Source organism: Echeneis naucrates, chromosome 12 (assembly GCF_900963305.1).
Source record: "Echeneis naucrates chromosome 12, fEcheNa1.1, whole genome shotgun sequence".
Classification (NCBI taxonomy): domain Eukaryota; kingdom Metazoa; phylum Chordata; class Actinopteri; order Carangiformes; family Echeneidae; genus Echeneis; species Echeneis naucrates.
In genome coordinates, this window is record NC_042522.1 from 14,358,493 (window position 1) to 14,376,278 (window position 17,786).

At 38.8% G+C, this 17,786-nt stretch overlaps 1 protein-coding gene across 3 annotated transcripts; it reads right to left on the reverse strand.

Moving 5' to 3' along the window:
- s1pr3b (sphingosine-1-phosphate receptor 3b) lies at positions 1–3,333 on the reverse strand. Of its 3 annotated transcripts, XM_029516029.1 has the most exons (3): positions 3,210–3,333; positions 1,585–2,787; positions 1–232 (listed from the first exon to the last, which is right to left on the reverse strand). In XM_029516029.1, exon 2 carries the CDS (start codon positions 2,724–2,726, stop codon positions 1,602–1,604), a length of 1,125 nt encoding a protein of 374 aa, XP_029371889.1. In that variant the 5' UTR covers positions 2,727–2,787; positions 3,210–3,333; the 3' UTR covers positions 1–232; positions 1,585–1,601. The 3 variants fall into 3 exon arrangements, with proteins under 3 accessions (XP_029371889.1, XP_029371888.1, XP_029371890.1); XM_029516028.1 differs by lacking the exon at positions 1–232 and having other exon boundaries at positions 970–2,787; XM_029516030.1 differs by lacking the exon at positions 1–232 and having other exon boundaries at positions 970–2,749; positions 3,210–3,288.
- Between the last annotated feature and the right edge of the window lie 14,453 nt (positions 3,334–17,786).

A 17,786-nucleotide genomic window follows, 5' to 3' on the forward strand; every position in this document is an offset into this window, starting at 1 on the left:
TTATCATTATTCTGTATGTATGTTGGCAATAAAACCGTGAATGTGTAATATCTCTCTGGTATGTTCTATAATAACCATTAACACATTTCAGAGTTTGTAGACACAGTCACTGCAATATCATAAGAGTTGGTTCATTCAACTTATTTTTAAGAAGTGTTTTCTCGCTTGTGTTGACGGTACGTGGTCGTAAACACAGTTTACATCCCAGTAGAGCGGAGTTTTGTTTTACCTCCTGAAAACATTGAAAAGAAGATCTTAAAAATACATCCATCAATAATGTCCTTGTTATTCTGGATAATCCACAGAACACAAAATCAAAAGTTTTATTAGAATGCTAAAAAAAAAAAAAAAAAAAAAAAAAAAACTCCTCTGAAAAATGTTTGATGTGAATTATTTGAATGCACAACAAACAATATTAGTGTTGTGCAGCTAAATTCTATTTAGTAAGAAAGAAAGAAATATGTTCCTTTGTAATTTGCTCGAGCCATGACCAGCGAAGCTGCGCTTCTCAAACAAGGCAGCACTGTGCCCTCCACTGGTGAGGTGGTCCTATACTGTACGTTACTGCGCCAAAGTATTGTATATAAACGGCTGCAGCGAGCTGACTAGTTCAAGTTCACATGCAGCATTCACGCCTCTCAAGTTTCTTCAGCTTACCAGTTTCATGCTTTTAGAGATGATAATAATCTTTCCCACGTCTGGAAAAGCAAGATTGAAAAAAAAAAAAAAAAAAAACGACACATTATAATACGTCAAGTCAACATCGAAGACATCCTGTACTGAACATGCGGAAAATTGTCGAAAGTATCCAAGAAGCATTGAGGACTACCGTTACTAATCAGCAGATGGAGCCATGGCATCGCTAAAAAGTGCAGCTCCATGAATTCTCTGCAGAGCTGTAACAAATGCAGCTCCATCACGTTGAACACAATGCTGCTGATATAACGAAAAAGGTGTCACATTTGGCCCTTTTTTTTTTTTTTTTTTTTTAGTCACAGGTGTACTGTTTGCTGTACGCTGCAGTTTTCGTTACAGTAACTGCACAGCATTCTGTATTACTGAGTACAAATTCACACAATACACTGCATTGAATAATAAATTACTTCAGTTGTCTATCATTACACTAATAATTGTCTACAATCATTCATCGTTACATCGGTTCTGCGTCATCATAGTTGCACTTCAGAAATCGCAGTAACTTTTCTTCTGCGCTTGATTTGTCTTTACTTTTCCACATCTATCACCAAACATGTAATTTTTTTCCATCAAGGTTATGAGCTCAGTTATTTCTCTCCCAAACAGTTTTCCAAAGATCGAGAATTTTTCTCAACCAGTATGAACCTGTTTTTGACAAAGAGGCAACACAGAGTGAGCCGTTGATCAGATTGGCCTTGTAAGTCGGTCTAATGTCAAGTGCAAACATTTTAATGGGTTTTCTGATTATGGACGATGCAGATACATCAATATTAAGCACAAAAGTTAAGCAGCTGTCCTGCAGCCAGGCCTCGAGTCCACTTTCCACTGTGATCACCGCACAGGCCCATTAACATTTAATATATATACACATATTAAGAGCACCCCCACCTTCTTACTGCCTTCTTTCAATTTTTGGCCTCACTCTCCGAGACGGCCTTTGCTGCCCCTCCTGCCACCACTGACACCTCGCCGTGGCCAGTGTCCGCCTCCTGTTCCTTCCCCTGCTCCGTGTTCCTGGATCCATGTTGGTTCTGGTTGGGATTGTTCTGGCTGCTCCACGACTTGCTCCTGCTGCGGCTGGGCTCCAGAGACTGCCTGTTCCCGCTGCTGTTTACAGAACCCTTCCCCCTGTAGCAAACGCCACACACCAGACCCAGGAAGGCCCGTCTCATCTCCCGGCTGGCCAGAGTGTAAATGACCGGGTTCATAGCTGAGTTGAGCACAGCCACCGCAACAAACCAGTCACTCTTGTAGAGGATGGGGCAACGCTGCTTGCATGCAACATCCACCAGAAGCAGGATGAAGATGGGCGTCCAACAGGCGATGAAGACCCCAACTACAATTATAACGGTTCTCAGCAGGGACAATGCATGCTCAGAGTTGCTGTGCTTGCTCACCTTTTGGCTGCTGGACTTGACCAGGATGTAGATTCGGGCATATAGGACCGACATGGCTAAGAGCAAAACCATGAAAACAGTGATGCAAAAAGCTACATATTTCTTGGTGTAGAGAGGGAGGACGGTGGAGCAGTCTGGGAGGTTGTTCATGCAGTTCCATCCAAGAATAGGCAAAGCTCCAAGTGATATGGCAATCAGCCAGCAGGATCCTATGAGCAGAAACACTCTGTAGTTCTTGGTGGCATCATAAGGCCTCATTTTGATCATAGTCAGGTGTCGCTCAATAGCAATAGCCAACAGGCTGAATATGGATGCACCAAGTGCCACGAACATGCTGCCTTCTCTGACGAACCACAGAGCAGGAGACAGCTGCAGGGTCTTCTCCCCCGACAGCAACAAGTTGACCAGGTAAGCAACTCCGGCCAGCAGGTCGCACAAGGCCAGGTTGCCGATGAAGTAGTACATACGGTTGTGGAACCTGTGGTTTCTCCAGATGGCCACCAGGACGATGAGGTTCTCCAGGACAATGAAGCTGCATATGACGAGGAACACGATGGTTTTGGGGTCCACCGTGCTGCGGCGGTGCAGCCTTCCTGTGTAGTTGTAGTGGAGGTATATCTGAGGGTTGGCCATCTTCAGAGCGCTGGCTGCTGACACTGGATGTCAGAAGAGAGCAGGGAGTCCAGGAGAAGATCTGAGTTTGGTGACAGAGAGCCAGATTAATGCTCACAGTGTCGACGTTTCCCAGAAACACAGCAGCTCAGGCTTCTGTCTGACTTAAATAAAACTGTTCAGTTTCCCCGTTTTCAATGAAAACTAAAATCAAACTAAAACACAGGACACATGCTGTCAATTTAATAACAACAACTGTGCTGTTTGTTTGTTTGCTTGTTTATTTGTTTGTTTACACTCAATATTGGCCCATTTCCCAAAATGAAAAGCATCAAGAGAGTGGATTTAAACTGATCTGTGCGCTTCCCAGACAGGACATACCTTTGATTTGGAAAGATAATCATTGTCTGTCCTCTCAGGACTCATCTGACTGAGTCAGTCAGTCTGCTTTTGATGACTTAAGTCGCCCCGTTTTTCCGAAATGACAGCTTTAACGCAGCTTACCGTCAGATGCTCGGCTCCAGCTCCACTCACAAGTTAAAGCGCATTTCACTGCAAAGTTGTCCGTATTTCCCAGGTTGGCTTGAATTCCTCCCCGGCTGGCTCAGAGGAGAGGAGCAGCTTCTCATCTTTGGCTGATGCCTGAGACAGTCGGCTGGAAGTCCCTCCCTCCCGGACAGGGGGAGCCCAGCAGGCTGTGAGGACCAGGAGCTGCAGGACTGATCACACCACTGAGACCCGATTTTTATTGTGACAAGCACAATTTTGGATTTCTTGTAAGCTTGTTTATTTTGTGTTACATTCCCAACACAGCTAATTTCGCAGTTTTCGTGTGAATTCAGAGTATTTCAAGTCCCTCAAGCTTTTTGATACTAACAGAAGTATTAAAACCAACACAATACACAATGAACTGTTTAAGGAGGTATGATGCAGACCATTTCCTATCTGTTGTCTTCAAATGTCTGTTACTACAGAGGAGCTGTTCCCTTCTCTCTCTTTCCTTTTCTTTATTATTTTTTGTGATGCATTTACTCAATGAAGCACAATATAAATATTATTCATTCATGCCTTCATGAAGCCCCACAGTCACATGTTTTAGTTCTAAGTAATATGTAGTAATGCAGGTAGTTTAAAAAACAAAACAAAACAAAACAAAACAAAACATGAGTTTGGGGTATTTCTAAAATTAGAATATGCAGCTTATTAATTTAATTATACATTTTATTATTTTTATTTTTGTCATTAGTAAGGTATACATACGAGCCAGTATTTGTGAAAAAATTTGAAAAAGCTAACTGATTTATAAAATACTTAGATTAATTTGGTTTGATAGCTAGCTGGCTAAACAGGAAGACATGCTCATGGACAGAATACATTATTCTTTATTAATCTTAGGAGTTGTAAGTAAGAAGTAACATATGACAGAAGTAAAATGTAATCTGCAAACAAAAGCAATTGCTAAAATAAAATTTGGCTAACTGCTGAACTAAATATACAAAGATCGCTTTATGCTTGGTTAATCTTCGGAGTTTTAGGTAAAAGGTAACACACACACATACTCAAATGCAAACAAAATTAAGAAGTTAATAATAAAATTTAGCTAACAGCAGGACCAATTACTTTCTTTGCTTTATAATATTACAATGAAAGTTGTAAATGTATTTGAATACAATGCAACAGAACACTTTCTCCCAGATTTTTGTGTGCTGTGTGGTAACAGATTTTCCCGACTTTGAATTGACTTGGCACAAAGAAAAAAAGAAAAGAGAGAGAAAAAGAGCATAGATTATGCTGTAAGTTTGGAGCTAAAACGGCTGCAGCCCATCCTTTGTTCTGCTCCTTCTGTCGTGACCTCATATCCAGGAAGGATGGGCGGGGCGGGCAGCAAGAAGAAGGACCAGGGCGTCCAACAGGCAGAAAGACTGATGATGACTCTTGAAAATAGATGTGACGAAATCAAATCTAAACTGTGGAGACTTAAGACTTCCCGCACCGAAACTAAAATGAACAAAAAGTGACTAAATCAATAAACTTAAATTCCAAACAAAATCCAGAGCTTACACCAAGAATAACTGAGTCATAAGCACTGTGCGCTGCATGTGTGCCACAATGACTCAAACGCTTAAGAATCTTACTGCTTTACTTTATACAATGCCACACATTCAGCTGCGTGCAATTTTCCCCCAACGAAGCACATTACAGTCTGCATTACAGACCAAATCATTAAATAGTAGATCTCTTCCAGTGTTTGTGGTTATTAACCCAGAGGAACGTTCCTCTGTGGTTGAATAAACAGCTGTGGTTTGGCTTTGGTCCATTAGTATTGTTATAGTCACAATTCTCTGTCATTTCCTGCAGGTCACACTGTGCCAGCAGCAACGGGAAAATCTCAGGGAAAAAAGCTGAACAGTTAGTCCGGACCCGCAACAAATCTGGGACCAATCACAGCGTGGGTCTACGTAAGGGCAGCTGGATTAACAGAGCAGGAGCATGGTTGGAAAAACCTTGGGTTTTTTCAGCAAACTGCAGTGATGTGGGGCTCACATCTGCATTTACATAAACTTTGGGCCAAATATGAAACCATCGGCAAGTACAAACCCATAATGTGTGGTTAGAGTGAGTCCATGTCTCTGTGTATTCATAGACTACTGAAGAAGAGCAAGGGTGGAGGGTTTTTCACTTCTGTAGGACCACCCTCACAAAGACCTCACTTTGTGGGCAGGCGCTTCTTTGGTTTGAGTGAGACTGAATTTTCCTGTCAACTTCGCTCGCAGGACGGTAATTAAAGTTCTCTGTAGGTGTCATTTTCCAGCATCACAAGCTGCACGTCTGGCCTGAATCATCAATGCACCAGATGTGCAATCTCCTACTATTACAATGCTCTATCATTTAAGTATAAACCTACAAGCTGCAACCCCTCATTTGAAAGCCCTACTGCACAGTATGACCTTCCTTCCCTCAGAGTAGCTGGCCTCACAGCTGCTAAAACCATTCCTCAGGGAAAGTTTCCACTGCCTAACTACAGTACTGGAACTTATACGGTATACAGTTTCTGTGTGACACATGAAGAATTTTCATCCTTTATGTTGAGCTACTTTCTTGCAAGCAAGAGTCCCACACACGTCCTGCGTTAAAACTCTAGCACTACATACAATAAGCAAGGTTTGCTTAACAATTAAAAGTAAAAGTACTAATTAGGGTTAGGGTTATCATCACATAATTAAACCAGTGCATTAACATCCATCCATCAGCTACACTGCTTATCTGTGCAGGGAAACTGAGGGGCTGGAGCCAATTCTAGAGGGCGGTAGGTCGGTCAGCAGGTAGAGCAGGTCATCGACTAATCAGAAGGTTGTTGGTTCAACATCTGGATCCTCCAGGCTGCAGCTCAAAGTGCGTTTAGGCAACATGCTGAATCAAATGCTGACCCTGATGCTTGTTTCATTACTGCGTGATTGAATAGGTGAATTAGGGAAGTACTGAGGGGCTGATACAATTAGAATATATAATATATTTTATTTTAAAGTAAATAGAACTTGCAATCGACTACAAAAATAAGAGCCTTGCTTTCTATCCGGTCATCCTCATTTAAGCATTAGCTGTTTCTTTTGAGTGAGATGCTGTTATGTTACCAGTCAAATAAAATGCATTATTATGAATTATTAATGACCTTAAAATACTTAATACACATGCATTAAATGCTCTACGTCCACATCAACAGGCAGCAAGCCAATCCTGGACAAGACTATTTAAATTGGAGAAAAGTCTATGTTTCACTGAGGGTTAGGGTTAGGGTTAACCCTAACCCTCTGTCTTCGACACCTCACTGGTATATCTCACTGGTAAATCATATTTTTTGTGTGAACAACCTTTGTGTCATGTCCTTGGTAAATGATTTACAGCTATCAAGTAAATGCAGTGGAGAAGGAAGTAGTTGTGTTTCTGAAATGTGTTTGGATAGTAGAATGAAGTTGTATAAAATGAAAACAATGAAGTTAAGCACAACTACAGTGTTTGATTAATTGAACTGCTTTCAGCCACATGATGGTGATGCTTGATGCTGCTCATTGATAGGGAAAATAAAGACACAACAGGGACAGAAGACAGAACACAGACATGGCCGCTTCTCTTATTAGTGGAGTGGGTTTGTTGCCTGATATCGTTATGCAGCATTTAATTCTTGCATTTGACAACTCAGGGTATAAAAATGTTAGAAACAGTCAATCATAATGCTTTATAAAAACTTACATGTTACTTACATGTTTAAAGTCTTCTCAGAATATTTATAATTGATTATGATGCAGAATATTTGGCTGGTAAAATGAAAGCCTCTCCGGCAAAGCAAGTAACAAAAAAAAAAAAAAGAAAAAAGAAAGAAAGATAACAGGCCTGTGCTGTGGTAATATAAGCGCATTACAAAAACTATTTGGCCAGAATCCGTGTATTACTTTGCCAGGGTTTGCCTTGTTCAAGCTTTCAACCCTTCATTAGAGTGCAAGAGCTGGGGTCAAAGCTGTGGGCAGCAGGCACATTCATGTGCAATTACATGAAAACTCTGCCTTTAATTTCACCCTCGCCATTTTGAGGCAAAAAAACACCCGTGAGGCTGGGCAATAAATCTGAGGCGGAGTCCCCTCCTGCCCTGTGGCTTTGTGGCGGCAGTATTTCTAGACATGGCAGTCTCTTATGTTGAACTCAACAGAACAAGGCCTGCGAGACGTTTGTGAGGCATAATTTCAGCTGCGGCACGGTTTAGTCTAGATCGGCCAACTATAGAGGGCCACACAAACAGAAATAGGTCTGAAGTTTCATTTCTTTTTACTGCAGGGGCATTTGGTGCTCTTACTTTTAGTTCATTCAACGTTAAGTGCAGCACTTTTAATTTTCCATTTCATTTATTTCCAGCTGAGAGATGAATCGGATGGTTTTATTGAAGTTCTGCCAATGAGTCTGACTTTAATAATAATAAAGAGGCTCTTCAACAGGCTATCGAGTGTCAAACTGGCTGACATTACTACACAAGCATATATTTTATAGATTGAAATCACTTAACACTGAACATGAAGCCACAGTTTTTCTGTAGTAGACTCATTTTGAGGGCTTCCGTGATAATTGCATGGTTCCCTTCCAAGGTGATGGGCTGGTGTGCTGCATGTCAGTGCATAATATTTTCCCCAAATCAGCATACTTTCAGACAATTTAATATGACAGCATGGATACCGGACTCAAAAACGAAATATTTATATTCAATTTTTTTACTTTTTGGAAGTTATTAATAAGTAAGCCTTTGTTTTCCCTCACGGAGTTTAGAAGTTGTTCTTATTTATTTAATAAATTATTAGCTTATGCTTTATATTTATGTTATATGTAAATCCTAAAAGTAAAAAAGAAATGTTTATATTCAAATTTAAAAACAAAAATACAAACACCTGATATAGAGTCACTCCATCAACTGACCAATTGCTAAATCTGGCCACTGTATAGAAAAATAAACCTACAAGAGATTTTTAACAATCCAGAAGCTGTTTCAATAAATGGATAATAACTTTGAATGACTTATTCAAAGTTATTATTAAGGTATTAGGTATTATTAAATGTATTCATTATAAATCCTGTATAAAGGATGGATCATGGCGCGTCATGGTGATTTATTGTGTTGAGATAATAAAGAGGTCGTTCTCAGGGAAATCTTTGGACTTTTAGTTGTACTTATGACCCACACCTGAGTCATTTCTCTTCGTAATAGTTGTAGAGATTGTTTTCTTAACAGTGTTTAATTTTGTAAATTCAACTTGTGACACTTATTTGAATACCTTTTTGAACATATGACGAGAAGTTATTTTAGTCGTGATAAGCAGTCACTCTGGCTGCTTTATGTCAAGTGCATTAGGTTGCATGTAAAGCCACTTCCTCCCCTTCCTTTTCTCTTTTTAGAGTGCAACTGTATTGGCCTCACAGAGTTATTGTGAGCGTGCAGCCGTAGTCCATTTATCACAAGGTTGAGCAATGCATGTCTCTCTCAGACCCATTAGGTCTATAGCACTCAGAGCCTGTTGTATTGATGTCCAGTGTTCACTGGTCACTGCCTGCCTTACTGCTGAATGGATGGCTATTATATTGTTAGTAACTAGAGCGGAGTCTGAGTTCTATGGAACAGGGGGCAAAGTTCACACAGGGCACCAATATCAGGGTGGGTCACGGTGTATATTTATTGACATTTCACTTAGCTGCTTTCCCCCACGTCTGAACAATGTGCAATAGATACAAGAGAGAAGTTTACTGCCATAGTTTTGACAATCATTCATGTAGCTTGACATTAAGAGAATAATCTATATTTGTTAGCAAACCTACACTATCTGTCATCTCACTGAACTCTTATTAGAACTCTTCTGGGGCTTTTGCTGACTCAGAAGAAAACACTGCTGCCATTTCACCCACTAAAAAGTTTCTGTCATCTGTAGGTGTACACCACAGGGTAACCACATGAAAACAAGGCTCAGTTACACTTGAAATAAAAAAAAAGGCAAGTTTGAAGCATTCCTCATTTTGTATAACAAAGTCTTTTAAATAATTAACTTCTTAAAATCTTTTTACACTTCCGCTCTCTTGTTGCTGGTGAGGGAATAACAGGGAGCTACATGAAGCTGTTTGTTTGAAAATGTATTTCAAATCCATGTTCCTGTCATCCCTGATGTTTGTTTTCATTAATTTCTTATAAGCTAAGTGCTGGCACTATAAGAATGAATCTGAAACCAATGTTACACTTACGATGTACCAGTGAAAGCCTCAGTTAGCATGTCTGAGTTGCATATTGTGAGTAGTCAGACATTAGTTTTAAGATAATAAGATTGTCTGAAGATGAGGTTCGATTGGATCAATATGCTCTATCCCCCCTTATGGCTGCTGGATGTCTAAGGTGTGGCTATCCAAACCTGTTTTATTTTCATTTGAAATTTTCTTTCTGAGAACAGATATAATCATGTCACAGTTGAACGGGATGAAATGTACTTTTAATTTGAGATGGTAAAAAACATAATCTCAGGAAATATCTCATATCTCTTTGCTTCCTGTTGGTAGAATCAATAATGTCTCTTTAACAGGTTAGGTGCTTACTCAGATGCATAGTAAAGTGTACAGGAAATCATTAGAGCTCTTCAGATTAAAAGTAAGTGCACACAAAGTCATGCTCCAAACTTTGAGATACATGTCAGTGGAGGTACGTCACATATCCGCAGTTTTCAAAGAAGACTTGACATAAAAACATCGTCCGCCCACCCTACAGTCCCTGACGAGTTACATTTAGGAGCTATTGGTAAACGAAAATCCTGAAAGAGATCTTCATTAGTCTCATGTTATATTCATTTAAATGGGGTTTAACTTGTGAGGCAGGGTTTCTGGTTCATTGGCCACATGTTGGCAGTCCCGACAGCCATGAACATTTTCTACAGCGAAACAATGGCAGCCCACATAACACATTATTTTTTTGTTTAAACCCAAAGTATTCAAATCCAAATCACATCATCACATTGTTAATCTTTTATAACTTCTATTTCAAGTGTTGTTTTGAGGTCAGCCTGTGTATTTTTGCCCTTCTGCTCCTCCATTATGCCCATCAGACGCCAGACCCACAAACACCTTCTCACCTGTGTTTTTCAGATAATCTCACCTCAGCTGTTTCCCATGCCAAAATCAGCTCATTTCGAATACACCAGGCATCAGTTGCATGCTCTGTATTTTGTTGTCATCATCCTGTGGCCTGGTTTATTCCAACCACCTGCTTGGCTGCATCACAAACAATTAAAAAAAATAATAAAATAAAAAGACACGTTGCTGCCTGCTCTCTCTGTCTACATTTGGATCTCCCTTCCTGTTGCCTCGTATAAAAAATGATAATTGTGATGATGACGATTGTGCTTGACACAAAGCGAACAAGTCAGGTAAACAAATATCTAGACCTTTATTGACGTGCTTATCTGACAGTCTGATGTCTCTCTCAGGTCTTCGGCTGTGTGCATGTGTCATCTTGTTTGCAACAAAAGGTGGATCAAAAGGAGAACCAAAATGGCCAATAGTGCTCAAAATCCAATTTTAGCCATTCAGTAGGTGCCAGCTGCTTGAACATTACCTCAAGCTTGTCAGTTACTATGGCACTGTCACTTCTGCATTAAAAATAGATAAGAAGAAGCAGAATCAGTCCTCACGAAGATGTTTCCTGTTATATGTCCACATGAGATATGGACTTGAATTGACTGATAACAACCATGAAATGCTTTGACCCTCCAGTACAGTGTTCCTGTATACATATTTCATTAGAAGCCATTCGGCTGGTGCCTTCCTGGCCCCATCGTCTGAATATACCTCTGTGGGAGCAGCTGATAAGAATCACTGGCGCTCCTTATGATAAGTAATTTATTTAACTGTCTGAGGCATAATCTGACAGCCTTTCCCTTTAAGTGGAACAGCTATAAGACACAAGAAGTTCAAACACTTGTCAGTTTCTAAGAATGTGTTACTACTCTCTGTTGAAAGTCGGCGACTTAATGATAACCCAAAACTCCACCTCCAATTTCATGTTACTGATTAAACACAATTGACTGTGTGATTGATTCATTAATTCATTCATTTATTATGAATGAATTAATTTATTATTATTCATTCTTGAAACAACAAATCTACAAATTAAGAATCCTAATTTACTGGCTTATGTCATGTCAATGAAATGTCAATGACGAAGGTTAACAGTTTTGCCATCGCTCTCCCTCTCCTGATTTAGTCACTGGTCTTTCCCCATTTTGTGCCAACACAGTAAAGGCATGGCTAAGAGGTTTAATTTATTGAATCTGCATAGTCAGATATAACCTTTTATTTGACCTGTTTTTAAAGTGATGCAACTGAGACAAAAAGTGTGCTTGAAATTGGCACGCGATAGACGGACGCCTCAAAGATTTAAAGGTGATCAAATGAATACGTAACAATGATAGAAATGATCTCAAAGAAGATTTATTTGACTCTGTGTTTCCACTCTACTACTGCTACTGGCATCCTTCAGGCAATTGTACAACTTCAGTGTTTCAGTGTTAATAGTTAAAGCACTGTACCACCTGCTCACCTGTTAAGGAGGGAAAATCACAGCTATTTGTAGCTTTTCAACATCAACCACATCAGCTTTTCAGTTTGGTAATAGTTCAGTGGAGAGAGTTTTTCTGCTGCCCTCAAGTGGCCCAAAAATTTGTTCTTGCAGGTTTAAGAAATTGTGATGACCATGTAAAGAAGTATATTGATGTTTTTTTCATGTGATTATCAATTTAAAGTTTGTTTCTTTTGAGCTGTTTTGTTCTAAAATTGTTTGAGGTGTTAAGACCTGAGCTCCAAAACATTTGCAACTTCTTTTATAAAACATGAAAGAAGATATTATTAAAATAGAAGATCTTTAAAATAGAAATAATCTTGGGCTGAAGACTAAAGTCATCTATCAACAGCGGGGTAGTCAGTAGCAACATTGGGATCTACTGATGTGTTTGTCAGTTGCTCTCTTGTGATGTCACATACATTGTTCGTTGTATTCGAGATCTTGTCACAGACTGTGGCTTTTTCAAGGTCCTTTGTTTTGAAGGTGTTTCCTCACTGGCCCCTCAGAAACCCCGCAGAGCGCACAGGCCGGGTTACCTACTACAGTCCCTGTGGTCTAACTTGCATTTGCATTGTGTAGCTGCATTGTCACATAACTTCCTAAAAGGATGTTCCATTAGAAATGCTTTGTGTGTGCGAGCATTATGCACATGCACATTCTTGTATTTCTATTTTTATGAGGACGTTTGTGAAACATGATGCATCCCCAACCCATTATCCTAACTTTAATCCCAAATAAAAGCTAAAACCAAGCCCTTCAAGTTGTGTAGTTGTGTATACACACATGTGCACGCATACATGCACGCAGCCAGAGACGGCAAGGCCATTGTGTCTTAAAACAGTGGGCCTTAGAGGTTCATCAGAGTAGTTCATAACAGAGAGAGGAACTCTGAAAGAAATGCAAGTTAATAGGTCAATACACCTCAGGGAGGTATTGGTGGTGGGTGCGAAGGCGGGGTGGAGCCGCTGTGGTTCAGGAAGACACTGCGCACACTGCAAACTCTTGTGGCTTTAAATATTCCAGCGTTTAATGTTTGAGCTTGACTTCCACTACAAATAGCACCGTGGTGCAGCTGTACCTTTCAGGTTGGACAAATTAGATGAAGACAAATTCATTTCCACACAGTATAAGTGTGTATGTGTATAATTTAATGATATATATCACACATGTTTTGTAAGATGCAACAATCGATGTTTGTCATGGGCGACATTTTAAAACATTCTTTTTTCACCTGCAGTGTCACAGATGCTGCTAACAAATTTCACAAAAATGTCATCCAACATGAGTGTTTACAGCGTACGGTGGCCATTATTAGCGTGTGCATGGGCATATTTGGAGATTATTATTGGCATTTCCCTAAAGTGACAAATCAAAAGGTGAGCCCATAAAGACCTGTTTCTGTCTGTCCTCACAGTTATTCATCTTTCACTTGTGTACATTTTGGCCAAGCTTTGTCTCATAAACTTGCTTTTAATAGATTTTTTTTTTTTTTGTTGCTTTGAAACATTATCATCTCGAATTAGATTGCATTTTTATAATTAAAGCCAGATAAAGAAGCACAAAAAAAAACAAAAGTGGATATTAAAAGGGCAAATATCAGTATGAGAAAACTGAGTCAACCTTTCAGACAGGATCTTTTCACCTGAATTTTGAGTCAGGGGTTTTAAGTGGGCAGCACATTCCCGTCAGTCAGCCATTGAGACATTTGTCATCATTTGGTGTTATACAATTTTAGAGGAAACAGAATGAAGGTCCTTTGACTTTGTTCCAAATGGCAAACTTAAACCTAAGCACAGGCTGAGGCATCCATTACCGTAGATGCGCAATATATCACAATAACCATTCATCATATCAATAAATCTTGTGCAAAGGAATATGTGAAACCTTCAGAAAGCAGCTGCTGCAGACCATCATTTCCTTAATTGAAAGGATGTGGTTTGAGCTATATGTGCACACCATAAAAAGCTCTGACCACAGCCGCTTTCTTTTATTTTGATGGCTTCATTTGAACTTCAGGTTTTTCCAATGGAATTTTGAAAAAGAAAAGAAAGTAAGTCCCCGAATAATCATTTTGAGATTCATCCATGCAGCTACCTATCAGTCAGTCTTTAATAATTACCTGTGAAATGACGTCCATGTCTGCTGTATTTCACTGAGAAGGTCTGAAGTGTGATGCACTAATTCTCCAGTCGGGTCAAACTTAAATCTTTGGCGCCCTCCAGAGGGATGTAGAGGAACAAGGATGGTTTCAAACAGCCAATAAAACTTTTAACACACGCTACCAGTCAAAGTTTGGACACGCTTCCTCTTTCAAATGAATAGGTAAATGTAGGTAAGTGTCCAAACTTTTGACTGGTAGTGTAGATGATGCAAATCAAAATGTACTCACTCATCTGAAGTATATATTTAAAGTTGTAGTCTAATCACACCTCTGAAGTCTGGAAATATATGTCAGTTTAAGAGCGCTTTATCAAAATCCCATATTTGTATACATAAAGCGCCAAAATCTATATTACATCCATCTGTTTGGATTTTCCAATTCATCACTTAAGCCTGCAATTATCGATTTTCTGTTCACTTTATTAAAACATAATCTAACACATCAACACTAAAATGGATCACCAGCTGTTCACATATATCAGCTAGAGAGACAGAATCATTCAAATCACATCAATTGTTTTTTGGAGCATTTAGTCGATAATTACATGCCACCAGGAGCATGGCACATAATTTCCAATGAGCTGAATGTTTATGCAGCTCACCACAGTGGTTTAAACACTAAAGCGGGACAGTAGTCAGTGCAGTCAGAAAGTTCTGGGTTCGATTCCCGGGTCTCCACAGTCCAGAGCACGTTTGGGTTCATTCGTAACTCTAAACTGTCGATAACGAGCCAAGAAGAAGAGATAATGACGGGAGATATAAGTCTACGTCATACAAGCCCCTCCCCCTCCCAGTCGGACCAATGAGATGTAGTTGATTTCTGCTCAGCACGAAGGGGCGGAGTCTGAGTCGCTCACCTTGATGACGCGGACCGACAGTTAAGCAGGCAGCAGGTATTTGTCAGGAATCGAAGATGGCGGCTCCCAGTACTCCCAGTTTGTTTTTGGAAATAATCACAGGTAAGAGTGTATTTGTTTGTTTGTTTGTGTTCGTAGTGTATTTGTGTTTGTTGCTGCCACAACTGTTTTTTTTTTTTTCTTGTTCATTTTCATATGACTCACAATGAACTTTTGCTATCTGGGCCAACTCATAGATGATAATAGTGTGCTGTGACTGGTCCAACCGTGACCTTTACCACTCCAACAACAGCCCACACCCTGAATAAACATCAATTTCCTAACACTTCGCCCACACGCTGGCTCATCCTACAGAAAACCGACTGCTCTTCTTATAAAACTGCCCCTGATTCACTGAAATGAGTGTTCACATTCTAATGAGCACACAGATTAAACTGACATACATGAATTAAAGAAAAACTTAAATTGTGAATGAAACAAATTTCATACCCCTGACCTAAAAGTCAAGGAATGTTGAGTTAAAAAAAAAAAATCATGACATTTTATCAGCAGGTCAAGGTCAATGGCTATAATGAATTATAGATTCAGGTAAAATGCAGTTCATTCACTTGAAATTAGTTTTTTGCTTAATGAAAGGCTTGAAATAAAAAGTTAAGGCTGTGTAAACATGATCAGTCAGTAAATCAGGTTAATCCAAAGACAATTCAAGGAACAGCACAAAACTATTTAGACTATTTTAACTATTTCATAAAATAGTTAAGTTCTATATTTCTTACAGTGATGAATCTTGACAGTCAGTTACAGTACCTTGTTTATCCACTAGAGGTCAGGCCAAAGAAACAGATGACTGCTGTACAGAAACTGTGTGAAGCACAACCATTGAAATCTTCACTTTAAGTCCCGGAAAAGCTGTGTGAGGAAAATTACCATCGAAATGAAAGTCTGAGAAAAAACTTTTAATGGGGCGAATTGCTGATTATCTGTGTTAATCATACATTCGGAAGCAAGACATAATGGAAAAGCTGTACAACACACTGCACAGGGTTACCTGAAAATTATTCCTGTGATGTGCACATTTAGTGAAGAGAAAAAATACTTTTATTGTTTTCTAGAATTTGTGTAATATGTATGGAATTCTGTTGGAAACGTTTGGGGGCTTTTATAAAACTAAAAAAATGGTGAATTTTGCAACATAACATGACTAGTTTACTTCAGGGTGGAGGCGAAAGGGGAACTGGATAATTTAGTTAAAATTTTATCTCTGTTATCATAAATAAGTTGATGACCAATCTGTATTTCTTACATACTTCTTATGCTACAAAACCAGAACTGACCACAGTGGGGATTTTTTTTTTCTTTTTTCGTTCAACCAAACATCACAGGAAATAATACCTGCAATTAGTCTCCAGCTGAGGGTGTGAGGAATATACAGCCGTATATAAATAGTGCTATTGGAGAATCTACTCATTAACGTTCCGCTGCGGAAAGAACATCAGCTGTATGAAAAACAAAATTACATGAAAACCTGAATGTATTTTGCGTGTTTTTGTAACTTTCACTGTATTGTATAGTTACTATCAGTAGTACAGTATATCGACAACTGACAACCCGTTTCAACATGCTTAATTCCAACTCGTAGCTTCATCTGAACCTTAAGCTAGAGTCCTTATTTCAATTTACACCATTCAAATATCATTTTTCTAAATGGTCTCACCAAATCCAAGGCTCTAAAGACCAATCACAAAGAAAGAGGGATAAAAGCACGATCACAGACACACACACACACACACACACAAAGACAAGGGCAAAGTTCAACATTTAGTGTCTTTATAAAACAGATTTGCAAAATATAGCCAAGGCTCATTCATTTAAATATGCATAAATAGCAAGAAAATACTTTCCCATTTAAATTCAAATCGTTTTTGAACTTCTTTATACACAAATCAGAAAGGAACATTTTATGAAAAAGGGGCCTTAAACCCTCTTGATTTTGTTGCAGCAGAAGGAAAACACAAGCGTACTGTATAGCTAAAGCGGCAGTTTGATTAGTCAGAAATATACAACCTCTGAAGAGACATGTTCATTAACATTAAAACAAAGTCTTTTTCAAGTCTGTGAAATATCAAAGTACACATCTTTGGATGGATGCCTCAAAGTCTTTTAAGTCTTTTAAGAGCTATATATATATATATATATATATATATATATATATATATATATATATATATATATATATAACATAATCGGCAATACAACCGTAACTAACAACACCATGGCCAAAAAGTTTGTTTGTATGTACAATAGTGCAGACGAGGAGCTTAAATCAGAACAAGGCAGTGGAGGGATAGTAACATGTTGTCAAATATCCTGATTTAATAGACTTCAAGTGAGTTTCGTATACTTTGGAATATGATTCATTGACCATGTTGGAATCAAATGTGCTTGCAGGACGTGCCAGAGTATGCACTGCTATAATAAAATAATTTTAATGCTTTTTTGATACTATTAATCCCCTTTTAAATCATAAATACAGCCCTCAGAAATCAATCACTGTGAATAGTTTGGGAAAAGGTTTAAAAATATATTCAATTTGGATGTTATTATTAATCTCTACTTAATTTCCCCTACTTCATTACCAGAAGGAAATGTATCAGTATTACAAAGCTTTTTCTACTGTGTACGTTTGATTTTGTTTGTCACTTACTATAAATCCTGTTCTGAGTGGTCAGTTGAATGTTGTTGCATAAGAATAATTTTCAGTAGAAAGCCTCATCTTATCTTGCATTTATAATGGTGTCCTGATGTTTTCCTCATTAGCAGTGTCAAACTTTTTGCCCCTTTTCAAATGCTATGAAAGCATTTGAAAACATTTACAGGGCTAAAACAACTATTCAACATGAGAATTTTGAAATTATTAACTGTCCAAATAATAAA